Source organism: Manis pentadactyla, chromosome 17 (assembly GCF_030020395.1).
Source record: "Manis pentadactyla isolate mManPen7 chromosome 17, mManPen7.hap1, whole genome shotgun sequence".
Classification (NCBI taxonomy): domain Eukaryota; kingdom Metazoa; phylum Chordata; class Mammalia; order Pholidota; family Manidae; genus Manis; species Manis pentadactyla.
Window position 1 is genome coordinate 10,558,813 of NC_080035.1, and position 24,916 is coordinate 10,583,728.

The window sequence follows — 24,916 nt, forward strand, 5'->3', positions numbered from 1 at the left end:
ATTTTGTCAGCCTATCTCCCCAGCATTATGTATGGTTGGCTGTAATCACAAGATAAATGCAATGTGCTGATCTATGGTAATGTTCAATAATACATTCTCCGCCAGGCTCAATTCATCAGGGAGTTTCGGTAGGGGAGGCATTTGTTATTGGCTGTCTCTGCACCTCAAGGATAACATTTCTGTCCTTTTGATTGGCCGCCTCACTGCTGCAAGATTCTAACCGTCTTATTTTGATGATGAATCTGAAGGCACGCTAAGCGGGCTGGCGCGGGGTGTCTCAGAGGCTGCGCTCCTTCCATAGCCGGAGGACGTACAGCTCCCTCCCCAGCCTGCCTGTGCCAACAACCCCCCAGAAGTTGTGATGCTTTTCTTTACCCAGTGCTTTGGGGCTGTGTTAGATCTCATTCACCTCCGCTTTCAGCACTACAAAGCTAAACGGGTTTTCTCCGCTGCTGGGCAACTTGTCTGCGTCGTCAACCCTACGCACAACCTAAAGGTGAGTTGCTCTCCATCATTTTAAACTGAAATCCTTTCTCGGGGGAGTGAGAGCTGACCCCCCGCGTTCTGGGGCCCCTGGCAAAGCTCTTCGCTGGCGCTAGGATGGTGTTTGGTTCCCGGAGCGGCTGCCCAGGCTGGTCCTAGGTGGCTTGGTGTTCACAGTGACTGATATTTCCCTGACTGGCAAGAACAACTGGAGTGATAGTCCAGTGTCTTTCCCCAAAACTGTCAGCCTACGAATGGAGCCGGGTCCGAGTGAGGGTGGTGGAGGGAATAGGGGGCGTCCCCCGTCTCTCTCCCATATATTTGTGGGCCAGTGTTCAGGAGACAGGATTGAAAAGTTACCCACTTTGCAATCTGTCCCATGTGTTTGGAGAGGCAGGCAAGCACGTGGATTTTGGAAGCCCCTTCTGGCTGCCGCCGAAGTGTATGTAGCTCCGCGGGGCAGGAACTCCCGGTGTGTGTGGGGTGGGGGGGTGGGGGGGCAGGATTTGCCTCAGTTGATGAAACCAGCGGGGAGCTGCTGCGGCCTGATCACCGCAGGGGTGCGGGAGCCGCGAGCCGCCCGGCTGCGCGTCTGGCGCCGCTGCCTCTGCATCTGTGCCTGCGGGTCACTGCCCTTTGAGAGAACAGCCAAAATACGCGATCCAGAGGACCGCCGCGTATCACAGCCAAGGCGGCGGAGAAGATGAATGAGGAGCCACTGGCTGGGGCGGTGGGGAAGAGGCGGAGGCGGCGGAGGCCGGGGAGGCCGCCCAGCTGAACTCCCTAGTGTGGAACTCTGAGCCACCTTGGCTCCGTCCTAAAATAAACGCTGGGCACATTGCCTTCCTGTCTGCTCACCATACCCAGGGCTGAGTGACAGGGGCAAGGGCACGTCTTCAGCCAGAGTGTGGGAGCGGGCTGAGGACAGGTGTGCCGTTCTGACCACTGCTCTTGGGCAGGAAAAGCCTTGCTCGTTGCTCATCACCACTTTATAAACTCCTGTGAAGAGTCAGACCCTCCTCAGTGGAAGCCCTGCAGGTCAGGGCTGATAGGTGCCCCCCCATTCCTGGAAGCCCCCAGGAGGGACAGCTGCCTGGAGCCCCTGGGGCCATCTGCCAAGGCCAGTCCTGGGCGGAGGGGTGACGGACTGCTCTGGAATCCATGTGGTGCACGCACCCAGGAGCTGGCTTTTCTGAGGCACCCAACCTGTGACTGGCACCATCTCACCCAATCGCTCTGGCTCAGTCTTTCCTGGGCGTTCTCTGTTGCTCTCTGTCTCTTTCCATTCATGTTGCTATTTCTTTTTTCCCTCCATGGCTTAGTTTTATAACTGAGAATTCTCCACCACTCATCCTCAGCAAAGCAAGTGTATGGTATACATACTAAAATAGGATTCTGAATCCCCTTTTATGGCCACTTTTGAGACTACATTCAAATGCCCATTATTTTGTCACTTTACATTAGTTGGTTCTCTGTGGCAAGAAATTTTGTTTACTTCTGTTTTGCATTTTAATACCTTTTAAAATTGTTTATGAGGCTTAGCATTTCCAAAGTTTGAGTTTATATGATTCATTGACTCCAGCTAAAATCTTGGGGTGGGGTGAGTGAAATGCATCTGTGTATATTTCTCAGTGATGTCTGCCTGGTTATTGACAAGTGGTCCTGATGCACAAACCTGGGAGTCTAGCTAGAGTCAGCTCTGACCATCTGGGTGACCTCGAAAGACTGAACTCCTCTGATCCTTCCATTCCTCACCTTCAAAATGGGCATATGAATATCTATCCTGCCTCCTCCATGGCTCTGGGAAGCTGAAAAGAGATACTAGAAGTGGATGTGCTTTATAACACTCTCTTGCAAAAGAAAAATTCATGTTATTGCACATAATCTGTGGGGTTCCATTAGGAACTTCAAAAGTTGCCACTTAAAGCCTTCAGCCAACTTCAAAACCATATAAACAGCAATATAAAAACAGGTGACATATGCTTTGAGAGGCTGTTTTCCATGGCTTACTTTTTCAAATACATTCTTATTTGGCTTTTCATTTCCCATAAAATACCACTTGGTGATTTTGCTTGGAGGAGGGTACAGCAGGTAGACAAAGCAAATTGCTTACTAATGTGCCAGGGCACGTGGCAGAGCACACAGGGGTCACAGAGGCTGTGCCCACCAGAGAGACCTCTGCAGCCAGGCTGCCTCTGTGGAGATCTCGTAAGTACCATGTGTTCATCCAGGATTCACGTGGCCCATCGGGTAAGTTTTACCTGCTTCTCAGACCTGAGGGCTAACAACCATTTGCAGAGCATTTAAAGGAACAATTCTGTACGAGTATTGCTGCCCCATTACTGACATTAAAGAGTCTATAAAACCTCAAAAGCAAAGTGCTCTTCCAAGCATTAATTTCCAAAGACAGACCACAGAAATACGCCTCGGATATAATAAACTATGATCCACATGAGGGAAAAATTCTCTTTTTAAAGAAAAAAAAAGGCTGTGGCAATGTTAACCCAGAATAGCTATTGATCTGTGGTGCTTCCCTGCACTCTGTCTGGCGGGCTGGTACATGAGGTGGTGACCAAGGACAGAGGGCCTGAAAGGTTACTTTCAATTTTCTATATTGTGTTGCAGCTACAAAGAAAGCTGGGAAGCCTGTGTTTTCCTTTGTAGGAGCATTTTTTTCACTTAGTCCTTTCCCAGGCTTTCCCAAGAAGGCTAACAGTATTTCAGGACCTGAGGCAAGTGCTGAGTTATTATCAAAATCCACTTACTGAGCAAAGAAAATCATGTATTTACCATGTTTCTATAGGTCACCTTCATTCTCGATCTTATGGCGATTACTCAGTAACCTAGGATTTCTTCAAGCAAGCTGATGCCTTTCCTTCTAAATAGACAGCAGAAGCCTTCCCAGGAATGCAGACACCCACTGGTTGAAGCCATTAAATCCCTTAAGCCCACCCTACTTAAAAAGCGCATTTACAATAGCTGGCCTGGAACATGAGGGACCTCCACTTTAGGGAAGGGCCAGGCAGGGGAAGAATCCATAGCAGAGCTCTCTCCATGGACTGCAGATGACAGCCTGTGTTTCCCTGTGTCTCTGTCTGTCTGTCTGTCTCTGCGTGTAGGGATGGCCCCCTGCACACTTTAGGATTCCATGTCATGTCCCCTATTTCTCCTTCCAAGTTCATGAAAAGTGACGACCAAAGAGCCAGTGTTCTTGGCTGACTGCCCTCTGCGTCTTCATTCACTCAGGTCACTGAAGTGCAGGCAGCAGGCTTTAGGCTGGCTCTGGTGAGAGCTCTGGCTCCTGGTCCTGACTGGCATTCCCTTCTCCCTCATGGCCTTTGCTTATTTCCAAACCAAGAAAGACTTTCTCTCCTGGCTTCTGCCCCACTGGCACTAGCTGCTTCTACAATGGCCTAGCCTGGACAGCCCTCCCTTCTCCAGAAGGCAGTATCTGTATCCAGAGATGCCCTCTGAGGATGAGGGGTGGGCTGGCCAGTCCCTGCACCCAGGCCTTTCCAGGGAAGGGTATGTAGTGGCAGCCAGAGCCCTCTGGGTTCAGTCCTCAGTACCTCCCAAGCAGATGGCAGCTGAGCTGAGGTGGGCTGGGTGACTTCCTCCTTTTAACCACAGCCCTTGATAAACCAGTTTCTGAAAGGCTATAAAAACCACTTTCTGGCAAACTTCTGAAAAGCCTTTCCTGGTGCCACAGTCATTGCTGAGACCCCCCAGCATCCCAAACTGAGGCATAACCTACCCAGCCCTCCTGGAAAGCTATTCATGCCTCCATCCAGCTGACCCTAGAGCTCTCCTCTGTTGTCACATGTTAACCTTGGGGTTTACAGACAGAAACACACACATGTGTGGGCTATATGGGAGGGGTATATGGGACAATGATGGCTTTGATTTTTAAGTGCCATTTTAGTACCATTCCTTTGAGCATCCACATGCCTTTCCTTGCAAGACCAACCTGACCTGCGTGGGTGAATGTCTGAGCGACAGTGGGGATGGTGGGGGGGAGCTGCATGGAGGAGGAGGCAGATCCCAAAGGAGGGGATCGAGGAGAGATGAGCGGCAAAGCAAAACATCACCTCTGTCGTTTAAGGGATAATCTTTGGAAATCCCATGCCCACCCTGGGGCTTTCACTAACCCTGCTTGACACAACACAGCAGGAGCTGAATAAGAGCTAAAGACCTGAACATTGTTTTTAGAGATTGAGAGGTGGCCTTTCAAGTGTTCAGCCTGAACACCTATTTTAAAGCAGTTAAAGGCTTCCAACAAGATTGTTTAACAGCTAGTGTGTGGGTTACTCAGTTTATTGACCCAACTGCCTCTGAGGTTCCATTCCTAGTCCCCTGGAAATTTCACCGTCTTCCTGCTGCCCAGACTTGAGCCTCTTCACAGCTCATCAGCACTTAAGAGGGGCCCGGAAGGCATATGGGAAGGGCCAAAGCTGGTGGCGCTCATTCTAAGCACTTAATTCCATGGGCTTTCCCTTGCTGCCTCTTCCAGCCCTTGGGCTCCTGTGAATACTGTATGACACTCAACTCTGCAGGCACAGAATAGTCGCATGGCTTTTCTGGTTAATGGTGATTGTGAATGAGGCTCCCGAGTCACATCACTGCAGGTCTGAGCCCGAGCAGCCATTTGGTTAGCTGTGCCCTGGTGACTGAGCCGCAGAGGCGGCTCAAGCCGGCGCTGAGATGAGGTGAGCCGACCACCTCTGTACTGCATTTACTCAGCAGCCCCAAAGCAAATTTTGTGGAACTCTCTTAACCATGGGCCTTCAAGCTCCAGGGACTGTGGCAGAAATTAGAGAACAGGTACTGAAAGCTGTCTTTGAAATGCTCAGAGAGGTCAGAGCTATTTGGTTGGCTTCCCTGCGCTAAAGCAGAATATTTTTCTAGCAATTAACAATAAGAAAAAAAAAACTGTGAAAGGATTTTACCCTTAGCAGAGTCATCTTGACTCAAATAGCTCTATTCCCCAATGGGGAAAGTTGATGTTTGTGACTAAATATCACATGGAAGGGGGTCTACCTGGAGAATGGAGACTTGTCCTCCCATGGGGGTCTGTAGGTCAGGGAATGACATATACAATGTCGGAACTGGGAGGTTAAACCTAATTTTGCAGTCAAGGAAACAAAGGCCAGAGAGGTAAAGCAACTTGTATTCATTTCCTGTGGCTGATGTAACAAATTACCACTAACTGGTGTCTAAAAACCAGACAAAGACAATTCAGGAGGCTGGAAGTCCACAATCAAGGTGTCAGCAGGGCCTGCTCCCTCCCAGGCTCCAGGGATAATCTGCTCCTTGCCTCAGCCAGTTTCTGATGGCTCCATGTATTCCTTGGCCGTTGGCCACATCTCTTTAGTCTCTGCCACTGTGGTCACATGCCTCCTTCTCTTCTCAGGATGTCCTCTCCTCTGTGTGTCTATCTTACAAGAATAACATGTGATTGCATCTGGGGCCTACCTGGGTAATCTGGAAGCTCCTCCTTTCAGGAGCCTTAATTTAATGACTTTAGTCTTACAATATTCACTCTTTTGCCATATAAGGTAATACTCATAGGCTCCAGGCATTAGGATGTGAATATATCTTTTGGGGGACCACCAGTCAACCCATTACAGAGCTTCTGCAAAGTCAGCCTATTTAGTGGCAGAATTGGAACCAGAAATTAGGTATCCTCATACTAGACTTATATCCCCTGCACTGCCCCAGGCTGCCTTCAGATTAGCCCAAATTAAATGTTTCTTTCTTGAATACATGCTGTGGGAGAAGCAAATCACAGGGGCTACTTTCCTGTACCCCATCAGCCTTGGGCCAGCAGTATGGCCCATGGGCTGCATCACATGCCCCACTATCTCCCCTTCACCAGATCCATGTCCTTAGCAAATCGGAGCCTCTACAGCATCATCCTCTCTTATTCCATGACCCTCTCCAGAAATCTTTCCTTTTCTTTTTTGAATTCTGTTAAAAATAATACAATTATCCTGAATATATGCACATCATTTTTTAAAATCAAATGATAAAGAGATACATAGTCAAAAGCTTAGAGCTTTGTATTTTTCCCTTGGCACATATTTTTATAAATCCACCATATCAATATTGGGAGAAGCAGCAGGTGTAGGGAAAAACTTGTGCTTTGTGGGAAATGGGCCTGAATTCAAATCCAGGCTGCACCACTTGCTGATGATGACTTTGAACAATGACTTAGTCTCTCAGAGGCTTCATTTCCTCATCTATGAAAGAGGGAAAACAATGTCCACCTGCTATGGTAGCTATGAGGATTAAATGAGCTCACATAAGAAAAATGTCTGCCAGAGAGGAGAGAGTCAGTAAATAGCAGCAGTTACTGTCAACACGGTCATGACAATGAAAGTGGCTCCTTGGAAGCTGGCGTCATCTCCCTGCAACCCCATCTGGCTGCCTTTCTCCACCTTTTCACCCTCTCTGCAAACCTTGTGCTTGCTGTTCTTGGTATTTGTGAATTTCCCTTGGCCTTGAAGAGAATTATGAACAGAACAATTTCTTGCCTCAGGTGAATGTCAGATTTGTCTTTAATTCACAGCTTCAAAGATAGCAGTGAACCCTGCTTGGGCTTGGACCCTAGCAGTCCAATGGGAGAGGGGCTGGGTCTCAGAGGGTCATGAGTGTTGGTGGTGGGACAGGACCGGAGAGCTGGATTCCCTGTCATTCACAGAGCCAGGAACCATGCAGATAATGAGACAGGTGATAGTAGGGCATAGGCAGATAAAGTTCAGGGCCCATGTAAGTTTCAAGACATTTCAGAACTCTTATAAGTTCAAAAAGCCCCAATTAAACTCAACCACTTAGATAAACCTCAGCTGCTCAGATTGGTTGTGCCCTATGCAAATGAAGTGTACTTTCAGCCAATCAGGAGTGAGTTGTGATTATCTTCAGTTCAGTTCTCTGGATTGGAGGTGGGTGATGTGGCGGGAATTCCTCCTCTCAGGAGGCAATGTAAACCCCAGACACAGCAACTTCCTTGTAGCCCTTCCTGATTAGCAGGATCTTTCCCTTTTCACTCATTAAAAGAGCTCTGCTGGCTGCTCCATATGCTGTCTGCTGGCTTCTTTCTTCATTGTCTCCAAGACATGATCCTAAGAAAAAACAGCGTTCTAGCTGGTAGCAGTAAGACCCTTTCTCCACCCATCTTGAAACTTGCCCCTCATGACTTTTGTGTGACTTCTTTTCATTGGCAGTGCTAAGGAGGCCCATGGGTAGGTGGGTCTGTGAGGGGCATCTGATCTGAGGGTGTATATCTGAGGCTAACTGACACCTCTGAGAGATTCAGAAGGATGGGTAGAGGGAGGTGGGGAAAAACTCCCTAGGAGATGGGGCATTTTCTCTCTGTCTTTTAGTTCATTCTGCCTTGAGAAGTAGCTCCCCTCTGAGTGGGCAGGACTCAATGCTCAATCAAGGCTGCAGTCCATAGAATCAAGGGAGTGTGAGAGAGATGCTCTGACCTTTCTGAGCCAAGGAAGAATTCCTGGATCCCACGGTCATCAGAGAATTTTATAAATTACTGAGCTAGGGAATAAGGCTGAGTCTCCTGAACTCCAACCTGAGTTTCTACACACACACACACACAATGGATGGTGATTCTGAGATACCAATGAGTTTGCACCCTAAGTGGTCTCTGAATAGCAGTGCAGGTCACAGGAAGCCTGGTCCCCAGCATGGCGGAAGAAAGAATGTAGGTGAACAAGACCCTTCTCCCTGACCCAATCTGTTACTGACCACTCCAGTCTCAGGAAAGAGATAAAGGGAGAAAGCAGAGCTGGAGAAGACAGTGATATTCTAGTTGAGGCCCTAAGTATGGGTTTTGGAGTCAGACAGGTATGGCTTTCAATCCAATACAGTCACCTTCCTTCAGTCATCTCCTTGACCTCCCTGAGCCTGCATTTCCTCCCCTATTAAATGACTTTCGTGAAGATGAAATAATACAATGTCCATAAAGTGCTTGGCATAGCACCTAGCACATGATGCTCCCTAAATGGTGGTTATCTTTATATTAATATGAGTCTCTTAGAAATGTTACCAGATGCACAAGAGGTGACCAAGGATCTCCTGACCAGTTTATATGGGTGGCCAAAGTTCTCTTACCCAAACTGGATAGAGTAGGTTTGAGTAGGGTCAGCAATTGAAGAATTGCTTTATTGATGGGTCAACAATTAAAGAACATGTCCATTACCACAAAAGACCCCAAAAAGCCAAAGCAATGCTTTGAAGGAAAAATTAAGCTGGGGGGATTGCACTCCCCAACTTCAAACTCTACTACAAAGCCACAGTAATCAAAACAATTTGGTACTGGCACAAGAACAGACCCATCGATCAATGGAACAGAATAGAGAACCCTGATATAAACCCAAACATATATGGCCAGTTAATATACAATAAAGAAGACATGGATATACAATGGGGAAATGACAGCCTCTTCTATAACTGGTGTTGGCAAAACTGGACAGTTACATGTAAGAGAATGAAACTGGATAATTGCCTAACTTTATACACAAAAGTAAACTAAAAATGGATCAAAGACCTGAATGTAAGTCATGAAACCATAAAACTCTTAGAAGAAAACGTGGGCAAAAATCTCTTGAATATAAACATGAGCAACTTTTTCCTGAACACATCTCCTCAGACAAGGGAAACAAAAACAAAAATGAATAAATGGGACTACATTAAACTAAAAAGCTTCTGTACAGCAAAGGACACCATCAGTAGAACAAAAAGGCATCCTACAGTATGGGAGAATATATTTGTAAATGACATATCCAATAAGGGGTCTAAAATATATAAAGAGCTCACATGCCTCTACACCCAAAAAGCAAATAACCCAATTAAAAAATGGGCAGAAGATATGACAGACACTTCTCCAAAGAAGAAATTCAGATGACCAACAGGCATATAAAAAGATGCTCCACATCACTAATTATCAGGGAAATGCAAATTAAAACCACAATGCGAATCACCTCACACCAGCTGGGATGGCCAACATCAAAAAGACAAAGAACAACAAATGCTGGCAAGAATGCAGAGAAAGGGGAACCCTCCTACACTGTTGGTAGGAATGTAAATTAGTTCAACCGTTGTGGAAAGCAATATGGAGGTTCCTCAAAAAACTAAAAATAGAAATACCATTTGACCTAGGAATTCCACTCCTAGGAATTTGCCCAAAAGAAACAAGATCAGAGTCAAAAACACATATGCATCCCTATGTTTATCGCAGCACTACAATAACCAAGAAATGGAAGCAACCTAAGTGTCCATCAGTAGATGAAAGAATAAAGAAGATGTGGTACATATACACAATGGAATATTATTCAGTCATAAGATGAAAACAAATCCTACCATTTGCAACAACCTGGATGGAGCTAGAGGGTATTATGCTCAGTGAAATAAGCCAGGTGGAGAAAAGCAAATACCAAATGATTTCACTAATTTGTGGAGTATAACAATGAAGCAAAACTGAAGAAACAAAACAACAGCAGACTCACAGACTCCAAGAAGGGACTAGTGGTTATCAAAGGGGAGGGGTGAAGGAGAGGGGGTGAGGAGGGGGAAAAGGGGATTAAGGGGCATTATAATTAGCACAAATAATATAGGGGGTCACAGGGAAGGCAGTATAGCACAGAAAAGACAAGTAGTGTCTCTATAGCATTTTACTATGCTGATGGACAGTGACTGCAATGGGGTGTGGGGGGGACTTGATAATATGGGTGAATGTAATAACCACAATATTGCTCATGTGAAAGCTTTATAAGATTGTATATCAATGATAGCTTAATTTTAAAAATGTTAAAAAAAAAAAACACCTGTCTGTTGAGTGACCAAGATTTTGGAAGCTGAGGGAACCAGCATGATGATGTAGTTCCAGGTTCTGGTCTAACAGGTGAGGCCCAAGGTCACAGCTGATGAGGGGTAGAGTCCACTGTCAACCTGTGCCACTTCACTGCTAGGAGGTGGGCGATGGTTAGGGACACTGCCTCTCTAACATTGCCCCTGGCAGGGCTGAACATCTTTCCAGAGTGTCTTTGTCCTCAGGAACTTGCTAGGGTGTAAACCAGATAGGCAACATTGGGGCATTTATAAGGCGAGTGTTCCTGGTGTCTCAAGTGCTGGCACAAGTATATAGTGAGGATGGGACTGATGCTGTGAGTGAAGTCCCCAAACTCGTGAAGCCATGACCTCAGGCTCTCAAACAGCAGGGTAGCTCAAGTTCTGCTACTCAGGGCTACATTTGGCCCAGAGTGAGAACAGATTGCAAACTAGCCCAATGTTTTCAGCTGTAAAACAGCATCCTTGTGGATTATCTAGAGCTGTGGCCTAACTGGAAATGTGAGTTTTACTTGCAAGATGCTGTAGCTCTTAATAATTTCTTCATCCTTTAATGAATTTTTAATCATGAATCTGTGATTAGGATGAAGCCGTGTGCTGCAGGCCTGTCTCCAGCTGCGCCAGGAACTCCAGCCAGGATAGAGTGGCCTGTGGAAACGGCAGGGCCAGGCCCCCCAGGATGAAGCCAAAGAGTTTCCTGTGTGGAGGAGAAAGGCCGTTGCAGACCGACTTTGGAGAGGGAAGACAGGGTTAGCTTGGCATTTAGAAGGCCCCACAGAGGCAGACCCAAGTATGGGTCGATAACAGATTTTACAGAGAACTGGCCAAAATTGTAGCCTGATCCTATGGCCCCTCACATCTAACTCCCACGACCTCTCCAAGGATGTCCAAGGCAAGTAGCTACTCCAAACCTCAGGTTTCCTTTCTATAATTAGGGATATATTGTGGTTTATAAGCTAAGCTAGTTTGGCATCCTGAAACCCTCACACAATAGTTTTCTACTGTCACAATTATGCTCACAATAATAATAATGCTAATAACCACAAAAATGGCTGTCACTTATTGAAGGCATGCTATGTCCAGGAACTGTGTTAAATGCTGTGCATTAAATTCTCTCTACAAAGTGGTGTGTCATCATCATCCCCCATTATACAGAACACCAGGGCAGATAAAGGTGAAAGAGCTTGTTCAGCGTCATACGGCTCCTTCTGGCAGAGCCTTTTTAAAATTAAAACCCTGTGCTTTTCAGCATTTCTTGATAGTTCATCCCTTATTGCTCTCTTTTCACAACAAACAACTTGCTTGGCCATAGGACTGGTATTGAGTATAGTTTGTTCATTTAAAAATATTGAGCTGGAATCCTGTTTTATTCATCCTGTGTAGTAAGGATGTAATATTCATCAAACACACAGGTAGGTGCTCCAGCGCGTGGTGGGTGGTCTGGGAGGCATCCTCTAAGCTTCTCAGTGCTGCCCGGAGGAATCAACCCCTGTGGTCTACAGCACTGACTCTGCTCCCTTCCTTATGCTTCTTGGAATCTCCTTCCAAATAAACTACTGCATCCAAGTCTTTATCTTGGGCTCTACTTTTGGGGAACCCAAGTTAAGACTATGTATGTGCATATGTTTTTTAATTAGATAACGTTTATTGAGCACTTACTAAGTGCCAAATGCTGTGCTTTATCGGAATTGCCTTTTTCTAAATTCTCAGAACAATGTTGGCAGCCAATTCCCAATTTAAACAGGAGGAAACTGAGGCACAGAGGAATTAAGTAACTCATCTGAAAAGGCATCCACTGAGTGAGAGTTTGTGCTTTCAATCTCTTTGTTAAGCTGTGTCTCACTCTTCACACAAACTTCTTCTCTGGAAGCTTCCACAAAGAGCACAGTGCTCCAAAGTCAGGCTCAATAAAAATAATGATCTGCATCAGGGAAATCTTTGCAACAACTTTACCTAAATGTCCAATTCCAAATTATCCTGCAGAAAGGAAATTTGTGTTCCATGACCATTTTTTATGGGTGCACAGCAAAGGAAACCATCAACAAAATGAAAATGCAGCCTACTGAAGGGGTGAATATATTTGCAAATCATATATGTGATAAGGGATTAATATCCAAGATACATAAATAACTCAAACAACTCAATAGCAAAAAGCAAACTGATTAAAAAATGGGCACAGGATCTAAATAGACATTTTTCCAAAGAAGACATACAGATGGCAAACAGGCTTGTGAAAAGATGTTCAACATCACTAATTATCAGAGAAATGCAAATTATAACCACAATTAGATATCACCTGACACCTGTTAAGATGGCTATCAATCAAGAAGAGGAGAAATAACAAGCATTGGTAAGGATGTGGAGAAAAGGGAAAAATTATTCCCACTCTTGATGGGAATATGAATTGGTACAATCACTATAGAAACCAGTATGGTGGGTCATCAAAAAAATTAAAAATAGATCTATCATATAATCCAGCTATGCAACTTCTGGGTATTTATCTGAAGAAAATGAAAACACTAATCCAAAAAGATACATGCATCCCTATGTTCATTTGTAACATTATTTACAATCACCAAGATATGAAAACAACCTAAGTTTCCAGCAACAGATGAAGGGATAAAGAAGAAGTGGCCTGTGGAATACAATGGAATATTACCCAGCTATAAAAAAAAAGATTAAAGATGGCAGCATGAGAGGTGAGACAAAGGCTTCCCCCTAAAACTGCATATAATAAGAAAATATAATTAATACAATTAATCCTGAAAGAGCAACAGGAAAGAGGACTGCACCAAACTGCATACACCTGGAGAAAAGAATAAACCTCACTGAACAGGGTAATGTACCAAAGTCATGGCCCGGCGGGACCCAAGCCCTTCCCCCACCCCAGCTCACCAGCGGGAGGAAGAGAAATGGAGCAGGGAGGTAGTGGAGGCCTGGGACTGCTGAATACCTAACTCCTGAGATCTGCTCTGGGAGCACAAACCTACATTTCATGGTGCTTGCATGGTACTCTCATGAGTAGGGGGTTGGAAAGCTAAGACAGGCAGAATTCATGGAGAGACTGAGATTCCAGCTGCTTGTGGAAAGTAGGGATCCATATCCAGCTGCTCTGGGACAAAAGAAAGGCGGACAGTCTGAGAGACTTCCTAAAAGCAAGAGGGCTGCTAAAGGGCAAGGATTTACAGAGCTTACTGCTCAGGATAAAGGACAAGTAGACAAATACGTCCAGGTGCACTTTGCTCACCAGGTTGGGAGCTTTCACAATCTTCAGGCACTCCAGCTCCCTGGCTGGCTACAGAGCTCCAAGAACCCCCTCCCTGATACGCAGCTCCTGCACCTTTCTCCTGGCCAGCCCCACCTGGCACACAAATCGGCAAACCCTACCCTGGCGTTAGGCCAGCCAGAGGGAAGATTTGTCTACAGCAACTACAAACGCAAAGCATAGAGGCTTGTACCTGTGTGCTCGGTCCACTGGTTCAGGCAGTGGAGACAGGCATAGCAGCTGGGAAGCAGGAAATAGCTCTTTCCTCCCCCAGTGCACCAATACCTCTCTCCTGTGAACCCCGACATTGTCTCAGGGGCTGAGCAGCTCCAGAGAGTAGAGCTTCTGGGCACTAGAGGGTGCCATATACAAATATGAAACGCCAAAGGAACTGGTTCAAAGTAAAATTATTAATACAACTCCTGAGAAAGATTTAAATGACATCGACCTCATGAATCTTCCTGAAAGGGAGTTCAAAATAAAAATGATTAACATGCTCATGGAGGTACAGAAAAATATTCAAGAACTCAGGAATGAATTCCGTTTGGAGATCCAATCATTGAAGAGCAAAATGGAGGGTATTAAAAGCAGATTAGATATGGTGGAGGAAACGATAAATGAAATAGAAACTAGAGAAGAGGAATACAAAGAAGCTGAGGCACGGAGAGAAAAAAGAATCTCTAAGAATGAAAGAATATAGAGAGAACTGTGTGACCAATCCAGTTTCCTGAACACATCTCCTTGAGCAAGGGAAACAAAAGCAAAAATGAATTCATGGGACTACATCAAACTAAAAAGTTTCTGTACAGCAAAGGAAACCATCAGCAGAACAAAAAGACATCCTACAATATGGGAGAGTATATTTGTAAATGACATACCTGACAAGGGATTAACATCCAAAATATATAAAGAACCCAGATGCCTCAACACCCAAAAAGCAAATAGCCCAATCAAAAAACAGGCAAAGCATATGAAGAGACAGTTCACCAAAGAAGAAATTCAGATGGCCAACAGACACATGAAAAAATGCTTCACATCACTAATAATCAGGGTAATGCAAATTAAAACCACAATGAGATATCACCTCACACTAGTAAGGATGGCCAGCATAGAAAAGAACAACAGAAGCTGGTGAGGATGCAGAGAAAGGGGAACCCTCCTACACTGCTGGTGGGAATGTAAGTTAGGTTCAACCATTGTGGAAAGCAGTATGGAGGTTCCTCAAAAAACTAAAAATATAAATACCTTTTAACCTGGGAATCCCACTCCTTGGAATTTACACAAAGAATACAACTCCTCAGATTCAAAAAGACATATGCACCCCTATGTTTATCGCAGCACTATTTACAATAGCCAAGATATGGAAACAACCTAAATGTCCATCAGTAGATGAATGGATAAAGAAGAGGTGGTACATATACACAATGGAATACTACTCAGCCATAAGAAGAGGGCAAATTCTACCATTTGCAACAACATGGATGGAGCTAGAGGGTATTATGCTCAGTGAAATAAGCCAGGTGGAGAAAGACAAGTGCCAAATGTTTTCCTTCATTTGTGGAGTATAACAACAAAGCAAAACTGAAGGAACAAAATCGCAGCAGACTCACAGACTCCAAGAATGAACTAGTGGTTACCAAAGGGGAGGGGTGTGGGAGGGCAGGTGGGGAGGGGAGGGAGAAGGGGACTGAGGGGTATTATGTTTAGTACACATGGTGTGGGGGATCACGGGGAGAACAGTGTAGCACAGTGGATCTGTGGCAACATGCTGCACTGATGGACAGTGACTGCATTGGGGTGTGGGTGGGGACTTGATAATCTGGGTAAATGTAGTAACCACATTTTTTTTCATGTGAATCATCTTCATAAGAGTGTATATCAATCATACCTTTAAAAATTTTTTTTTAAAGAAGAAAATTTTGCCATTTATGATAACATGAATAGACCTTGAGGTTATTATGCTAAGTGAAGTAAGTCAGAGAGAGAAAGACAAATTCAGTATAATTGCACTTATATATGGAATCCAAAAACAAAACAAAACTCACAGATACAGAGACTGGCAATTATCAGAGGGGAAGAGCATTGGGTTAGGTGAAAAGCGTGAACGGGTCAGTTGTATAGTGATGGATGGCAACTAGACTTATTGTGGTGATCACTTGATAGTATCTATAAATATTGAATTATTATGTTGTACACTTGAAACTGGTATAATGTTATATACCAATGTTACTCCAATAATAAATAAATAATGGGTTACGTGGTTTGACAAGCAAAAGCTGCCTGAAACTATCACTGACCCCCAAGGCTGGGACGTGCCATTGTCCTCTCAGTACCTCACCTGCTTCTCAATGACAGTAGGAGCTCGCTGACCACATCACAAAGCAAACACCCTGGAAGCATTAGGATAGCATTAAAAGGCCACTTTTCCTCCACGGAAAGAAGAAATGAAAGAAACCTTTTTATACAAAGGCAAAAATTTCTTTTAAGAAGCCATGGCCCTTATTGTGTCATACCTGTTCTCTAAGAGAACCACCGCCCTCTGAAATTCCCTTTCCCATTAGCAGCCATGCTATTACTACATTTCTTTTTTCTAAAATCAAAGAGGAATGAAATTCTAATGACCATTTTCTACCTAATCTAACTCAGCCTCTACCTCAATTTCTGGGAAACCCTTCTAAATGCCCTCCAAACATTTTCTCTTTCCAAAACTGCTGTGGGAAGAACTGAGTGAGGGAGGCGTCAACGTGAGCAGTGAGCCTATCAGAGGAAAGCCGCATGATGTTTGCGAGCTTTGCTTCCAGTGTGCAAGCTGGAGAAATGCAGAATTCTGTTCATACTGACGTTGGTAAGTGGGAGGAAAACACGCAGCCAGCAGCTGTGGAGGGGAAATCACCAAGCAAACCCCAGAGTCACCTCCTCCCTGACTTCTGGCAAGAGTCACAGAGAGCTGCAGAGGGCTCACAGGGGACCCTGACTCGGAAGGACTCACAAGACGTCTGTGAGGAAAGTGCCTCGGGCACGCGCCAAGGGCCTTCACCACCATCCGCCCCCGTGACGCCTGCTTGTCACAGCGCCCCTCAGGGTGACGGCATGGAGGGTGCTGCCTGCCTTCCTGCCCAGCCTCCCTGCCAGCAGGGCAGCTGATGAGCACATTAAGAAGCTGCCTTACTGAAGCCAAAGTGATACATCTGCTTATGGTAATTAAATAAATGCCAGTCGGACCCTTCTCGGAGTGCTTACTGAAGCAAGTGCCAGTTACACGAGGCTCTCCAAGAATCCGAGAGAAATCAGAGGTGGGAAGGCGAGCTCCTAGGCACTTACCACCCACTCCTTGAAAATACGTGCCCGTGGCTAAGCTTTTATCTGCAGTCTGGCTTGGTTCCTGCCAGGTCTTGGCTTCTCCATCTGTCAGGTGAGATGATGACACTTGCTCAGCTCCTCCTTGCAAGGTGACCTTGTGCAGAGATGGGTCTTCACCATTGACCCTAGCTCTACCCAGCCTCTTTCAAAAGGGGTTTAAGGCAATTACACCAAAAGGTGCATTGACAAAGGAAATAAAATAGGAGTAAAACAGAGCATGGAAATAGGTTAATTGTATGAGCCTGACCCATTTATCATGGGTGACAGAAATTTAGTAGTAAAGTTAAATTCCATGGACACATTTTAAACACCTCTCAGTCTCAGATGTGGCTTCAGATTTAGTCCAGTGTTCATAACTGTGTGACCCTTGACAAGTTAGTTAACCACTCTGAGCTTTATATTCCTTGTTTATAGTAAGGCATGTAATGTGAAGTAAATGGAGGCTTAAACATGATAAATATATGCAAAAGCAGGTAGAGCAGGGCCAGGCACACAGTAGGGGCCTCATAAACACTGATTTCTTTTTGCCTGCCTGATTTCTTTTTGTCTTTCTCCTTCCTTGCTTGCTTTTATCTTTTAATTTTTCTTCCATTTTAAATAAGGAAATCTCCAGGAAACTCTCCAACATCATTTGATTAGTGGGTTAGAAGAGAATCTCTGGGGATAAGAAATAATTTTGAAAGAAATAAATCTTTGCCTGCAGGGGAGGGACAAATTTTCAAGATGGGGAATGATTAAACTGACTTATCCAAAGTCACCAGTTGAGACCAGATGTGTCTAATTTTTGTTATCTGGATGTGGAATTAATAAAATGGGTTCCCTCATATACCTCAGATCTCCCAAAGGGATCGGGGAGCAGAAAAGGGAATACTGGGAGGAAGTTGATTCCACATGAAGCTGGAAGACCGGGGACGGGCCACTGTTATGGAAGACCAGGGGCACAGCTCCAGGCATACGGGAAGCTTCCCAACAGCAGGATGGCCAGGCGGGCCAGGGGCGCCAGGACTTGCCATTCCCCCTGCCTGCAGCAGGCTGGGACAGGTGTCTGCACATTTTCCACTCACCAATTGGAAAATAAAGATGACAAATGCAATTTCCTCCTGCTCTCTGAGGTCACCTGGGTATGTCCAGGCAGGCAAGATGTGGTGTCTGCAAAGAGACAGCCACCAAAAACTCCAAGCAACTGGTTGGCATCAGGGACGTGCAGCAGCAGGAAGCAGCCCACACCACCCCTTGAAGCCTTTTCTGATAACCCCTCTCCACTCCCGTCTGCCTCACTGATCCCTGTATTGATTTTAACCACAGCCCTCGGACTCATTCACTCCAAGCAGTTCATTTGCGCATCTGTGTCCCTATCACTGTGAGGCCCCCAAGGGCTGCGTCCTGCCTCAGCATAAATGGCTAGTACATAGTAGATGCTTACTAAATGCAAGTCTCATTGATAAATGGAACGCTCAGGACAGTAAGAACAAGGCAAAGAAGTGGGAGAACTGAGTGGGTTTATCAACACAGAGACCCAAGAACAGGAAGAGAGATGGAGCCTGTAGGCTGCAGCCTGGTGCAAGCTAGAGGCTCAGTATGAGGGCAGCCAGGTTGTAAGGCCTGAGCAAGACAAGCAGTGGGACTTGGTCCCAATCCCCCAGGTCCCTCCTGCCTGAGGATATTGTTGGGTTTCTGGGGCTGGACGGGGCCTGGGCTCACAGTTAGGGCCAATGATGAAAGAAAGTGTAGTGTGATGTTAAGCAATGTGCTCTGCAGCCACACTACCTGGGTTCAACTGCTGCCTCCCCAGCTATTAGCCTGTGACTTTGGACTTGCAAGTCGGGTTTTTATGCCTCAGTCTTCCCATCTGCAAAATGGGAATAATAATAGTACCAAGTCCTAGGGGTGTTATAAGGACTAAGTGAGTTAATATAGTAAAGTGCTTGTAACAGGCACTGGCCTGGCACAGAGTAAGTACTACTCAGGTGTTAGCTATTATTATTTCCGTTGTTGTCATCATCCTTACCCCATGTAAGGAGGGCATATGGTCTGTCGGTCCTGATGGTGATACAGTTGAAGAAAAGAGAGGAACGTAGTGGGTTCTGGCTTCCATCCTCTGTATTATAGCTGCTCTAACTTTAACTGGTTAGAAGTTGCTTATCCGAAGATTAGTTTCCTACATACTGTGAGGTATGTTTTAAGTTCCACTTTTCAAAAGCCTGGGGAAGTGTCACTCCCACAGTGCTGCCCCAGGCTGGCTTGTGGAAGAACACGGGTTCATTGCTGGTATGTTAGGGTGAATCAGGGGCTCTCTGGCTTAGGGGATGGGGTATCAATCTTTCTCTTTCTGTCTTTATATTCTATCTATGGGCTCTCAGACCTGAAGGGCACAAAAGAAATTAAAACCCCTATGTTAAATTTCTTGTTTATTTGTTTTAAACACACACTTATAAGGCACTTACTATGTGTTCTAATTACAAATATTAACTCACTTAAACCTCAAAATAACCCTGTGAAATAGAGCTCTTCTAACTACTTTACAGATGAGGAATGAGGCACAGAGAAGGTAAGCAGTATGCTCACAGGTACACAGCAGGGAGGGGTGGTGGCAGGGGTGGAAAGCCAAGACAGTGAACTCGGGAGCCCAGCTGCAGAGCTGCTCCTGTGTGTCCTGCTATACCACCTCTCCAGAAAGCTATGTTTGGGTAAATGTACAAGAAGGTAAGCAGGCCTCCCCCAGCTGAGGGTGGGCTGAGCTGCCTGCTGGTCCCGGAGTCTCCCTACCTTTCCTGCTGGAAGAAAGGGGGGAATCCCACAGACTTCACCGGATCCCTGATTCTCACTGCTCTGGGTGGCCCAGCTTTGGAAGGGAAATTATGTGCTCCACAGACAGAGCTGAGAACCCAAGTGGACAGCCCCCCGTGAGGACAAGGACACTGTCTAGCAGTCACGGGCCCTGAGCTCCCGGGGGGCACTGCCCTGAGGCCCCCCTACGACCTCTTCCCCTTGGTTGTCCATTACTTGTCAACTAGTCCCCAGGCTCAGAACACAGAGGGCTTGGGACCGGGGCAGTTCCTTCCCCTTCTCCAGGGAGCCCGCGGTGTCAGTAAACGGGTCTGTGTGATTGCCAGGACTTCACAATTGGACAGCCCTTTCTTTCCCCTGATAGAGATAAATGTTGATAACTCAATGATGATGAAAACATTGCGAAGTGCCAAGCACAGCATGTTTAGTTACAAAAGCCAGGAATAATTGCTTCAGCCTTGCTGCTAAGGAAACCAGTTGTTGAGTCCAGGATAATTCTAGTAAGAAATTGGCATTCGGGGATTAATTGTTTGGAATGTAATGACTGCTACAGCCCAAACTAATGAGAACAGAAGGCAGCTTCCAATTTGAATTTAGGGAATGAAATAGGCTTTGCCAGGCTACCTGGTGCAGAAAAAGGAAGGAAGGGCTTTTGTTTTGGGTTTTTTTTTTAACCTCAGTACTGATTGGGTGAAAAATAAAAAGCATTTTGCAAGAACAGCTTCTGAGAAGACAAGCCAAAAGTCTGTCCAGATGCCTCAGGAAAACTCTTGATTGATAATTAAAAGCCTGGCTGAGCTCTTCCTAGGAGGGGCCCTGAGCAGGCCTGGGGACAGCAGGCAGGGCTGAGTCATGCCCACCTGGGGCAGAGGGAGTGTGTGCTGGGCAGGAGTCAACCTGTCCCTGACCCCCGAGCTCCGACCTTCTGCAGGTCACCACGCCTTTCTGCATCCGTCCTCTCCTGAACCAGCGGGATGAGCAGCCACGCGCACCCCGCCGCCCCCAGTGTTCGCTGTGAGGCTAGTTGTGAGGGCCACATGAGAACATAGCTGGCAGATGCTCTGCGACCTTTAAGTCATAATGGGGATGGAAAGTATTATTTGGTTAGATTAACCCCTTCTCATCCTTTTATTTGCTTGCTCAGCCCTGACCTGTTTGAAAAACGACTCAAGACAGCCTGCCTATTTTGCTCTGATTTCTCGTGGAGCATGAGCTCCGTGGAGAGTAACTGCCACGCCAGGCAGGAGTCCAGCAGCAGCGAAGACCCAGGGTGGCTTGCAGGGCCCACGGGGCGGCAGCCTGCAGTCTGCGGGGGGAGTCGGAGCCTTGCCAACTCTTCGGAGTGCTGGGCGCTTTGGGTAATGGGCAAGGGGGCAGGAAAAGGAGTAGCCCGTTGGCCTGTGTGTCTGCTGGGCTCCGGCTATGAGTGTGTGTTTATTGTGGGCCTGACGTGCGAGTGGCATTACAACAGAGAGATTTAAGGGACTCTCAGAAGACACCTAACTAACAAGTACTTCCGGGGAGAGGTCCCAGATTCTTCACCAGCTTCCCAGTTTGCATCCAGTTTCCTCCCATCTCCGTCCCTGCTTTCTGACATTGGTAATAGAAATGCTGGACAGGATTCCCCTGAATTCAACTAACTGGAAGGCCTTTCCTCAAAGTCCCACCACAAATGAGGACTCCCCAGGTTGCCTGCCAGATTTGAGTGGTGAGAGGGGCTTCTGAGAGAGGATTTGCACGTGAGGCTCTCAGGATAAAGGCAAAACAATGGAAATCCGTGTTGGTCAAGGGTGAGGAGAAATTGGAAACCCGAGCACTTTTGGTGAGAATATGAAACGGTGCAGCTGCTGTAAAAACAGTATGGGAGTTCCTCAAAGAATTTTACATGGAACTGCCCTATGATCCAGCAATTCCACTTCTGCATGTGCACCACAGAGAATCAGAAACAGGCTCAAACAGGTATCTGTACACACACCAATGTTTCTAACAGCATTATTCACAATAGCCGAAAGGCAGAAACAACCCAAGAACCAATCAACAAATGAACGGATAAGCAAAATGTGGTATGTACATACAATGGAATATTACTCAACCATAAAAAGGCATGAAATTGATACGTGTTGTGACATAGGTGGACCTTAAAAATGTGCTACTAAGTGAAATAAGCCCTGATATAAAAGGACAAATATTGTATGATTCCACTTACAGGAAATACCTCAAATAAGCAAGTTCATAGAGACAAAAAGTAGATTAGGATTACCAGGGACTAAGGGGAAGGGAAAATGGGGAATTAATGTTTAATGTTTACAGTTTCTGTCTGGGGTGATAAAAAGTTCTGGAAATAGATAGTGGTAGTGATTGCACAACATTATGAATATAACTAACGCCATTGAATTGTACCCTTGGAGATACTAAAAATGGCAAATTTTGTGTTTTATGCATTTCATCATATAAAAGATATGCGCTTTACTGGAAAAAAAATTGAGAAAGTTCTTGAACAAAGCTGGGCATGGCAGGCCCCTTGCTTGCCTGGGTGGCTTTTCTCCACGCCTCTGCCCCCCTCATTCTCCTGCCTCCTGAGGCTCATTCATCCTAGCTGTTCCCCTTGCTCCACCCCCCCACCAGGCCTTCGGAATGCTTCTCCACCCACCCAAACCAAGACTTCTCAGACCACCAAGACCAGGTCAGTTTCCTTATTTATATGCTCAGAAAGACCCATGCTCCTTGTCTCCAAAGCCCAGCCTCCAGTGGTGGGATATGTGAACGTCTGACTCCCACATGAGAAATCATGTTGTGAAAACAGGGGCACTGTGTCTGTTTACTCTCTCCATTGGCCCTAGTAGGCCCTCAGTAAATAAACAGATGCTCCATGAAGAAATACAGGGATGAATGAGCTACTCCATCTGCTTTTTCCCCATCTTCCCTCCATCACTTATTCATTAGCCATAATACAACCGCCTGAAGTAAGTTGATGTATTTATTTCTTTATGTATATTTGGTGTCCCTGCCTTCTCATTAGAATAAACCCCTTGAAAGCAGGTACTCTTTTTGCTCTGCCCACTGCAATACCCCAGTTCAACAGTACCTGACATATTGTAGGGCTCCAAAGGCACCTACTGAATTAATCAATAGCAGACCTTTATTAACTCCTGCCTGGATTATTTTGCACTCAATTTCATTGTCTCCATATGAGTGCCACAGTCATATGTCTACAAATGTCAATTTGTCCATGTCTCTCTTCTGCTTTAAGCCTTCAGTGCTCCCCCTAGGCCTGGAGATAAAGTCCACTCTCCTGTTAGCACACACTGGCCTCTCCTGACACTCCACATCACTGCTCAAACCATCCCACGCTGGAGGGATATAAGAATGATCTAAGGTAGACCATTCTTGACTTACATTGTTCTCTCTCCCCAAAATACCCTTCCCTACATCTTTGTCCAGATAGTACTTTCTCACCATTCAAGCCTGTTCAGATGTCATCACCTTCCAGGACCTCCTGCCTAAATCCCCTGTATATGTTTTGACCATGATGCAAAACTTACCTGCTGCACTTTCCCACGTGAGGCCCTGGAGAGCTGGGAACAAGTTCTGCTCGTCTAGGGGTGTGGCTTGTTGCCTGGCATAATTCAAGCACTCAGTAAAGAGGGGTTTAACCAAACTGAACTCTTCAGAGTGAATTTGAGAATGAAGAGAGTTGTCTCTTGATTGAAACAAATGATCATAATTCCCTGGAAACACCCTTGAGCCAAACAAGAGGGCATCCAAGCCCTGGTCTCCACAGGCCCACCTGGTCCTGCCCAGCTGTGTCCCACCCCCTGGGGTGAGGAATCTGCAGCCCCAAGTGTAGGTCCCTACCTGGAGCTCACACCGTCCCTTCCAGGCATCTCTCTGGGTATCTGGAGCTTGTCTTCTGCAGATCTGCCCTACCAAGGATACACTGTGCCACCATCCTGCATGTGCCTAGGCCTGGCAGGGAGTCAAGGCTGCCTTTGGTGGAAACGGTGGACAGAACTGAGTCGTACAGGCTGGGGTGGCCACATACATTCACCAGGTATAGGGTGGAGCCAGCGGTAGGAGGGGAAGTGGGAGCCATGGCTGACTCTCTCTCTGCCACCATCTCCACTCTGCTGAAATAAACAGAGTCTAAGTGCTTTAAATTCAAGACTAGCCTTCTAACTTGTTATGAAGTCTATTTACCAAGACAGGAAGCAAAGATGTGTTTTATTTAACAGTTTGTTGGCTTAGTTTGTAACTCTGAAAGATCTAGATAAAAGGTCTGTGGGCCTTTATTTCACGCCTGCCACGGTCTTGCTGATATGAGGATGGGCCTGCCCCTCAGCCAGACAGGAAGGAAGTCCTCACCGCCAGGGAAGGAGGGTCATGGAACATGAAGTCTCACATCCTGAACACAAAAACCTCTAAAAACCCAAGGAAATGGCTACTCTATATAGGGTGTGCCTGTGTGTGTGCATGCACATGTGTGTATGATTTATTAGCAAGCCTTCTCTGAGGAAAAATTGCAGGAAGGGAAACAAGCAAGATTGTTTTGCTTCAAGTGAATTGATAGAGATTCAAAGGAGGGGTTACCCGGAGAGGTTGGGGCGGCAGGACCAACTGGGAAGAAGTGTGAGAGTGCTTGCAGGGGGCTGGGAATGTTGTCTGTGTTGGTCTGAGTGGGGGCTAGTGGGTCATGCACACGTTATATTCCACTAAGCTGCACACTTGAGATGAATGCACTTTACACACAAGCAGTTTTGGAGTCAGTCAGCTTGGGCTTACCAGCTCTGTGCCCTTGAGCAAGTTAATTATCCTCTTAAACCTCAATTGACTCAGTGCATAGTGGGTAACATCAACATGTGTGCATCGCAGGCTGAGGAAAAGGGGGAAGGAGTTAGTGCTCAGTCAGTGGTGGTTCTTTATTTTATTAGCTGCATCAACTACTATTGAATTAACTGTGTAAACCATTGCTTATTAAAATGCCTGAAACTTTGAAATGCATGGATTTTTATGGTAGTTTTTCTAAATGCAACAGAATGAGTTAGAACCATCCAAAGGTCTCCTCCCTTCTAACTATTCTGTCAATACCACTCATTTTCACTGACTGACTTCTTTTAAGCCACATTTGGTCTAGGTGGCAACTTTTCTGCACAGCCAGCAGCT

General features: G+C 45.9%; 1 protein-coding gene across 1 annotated transcript in view; it reads left to right on the forward strand.

The window, feature by feature from the left end:
• Positions 1 to 261: 261 nt before the first annotated feature.
• SIAH3 (siah E3 ubiquitin protein ligase family member 3) overlaps positions 262 to 24,916 on the forward strand; it is a 69,829-nt gene continuing 45,174 nt past the window's right edge. Inside the window, exon 1 of the mRNA XM_036889741.2 lies at positions 262 to 496. Coding sequence (XP_036745636.1) covers positions 362 to 496 — 135 coding nt within the window. The 5' untranslated portion in view covers positions 262 to 361. The remainder of the gene's footprint in view (positions 497 to 24,916) is intronic.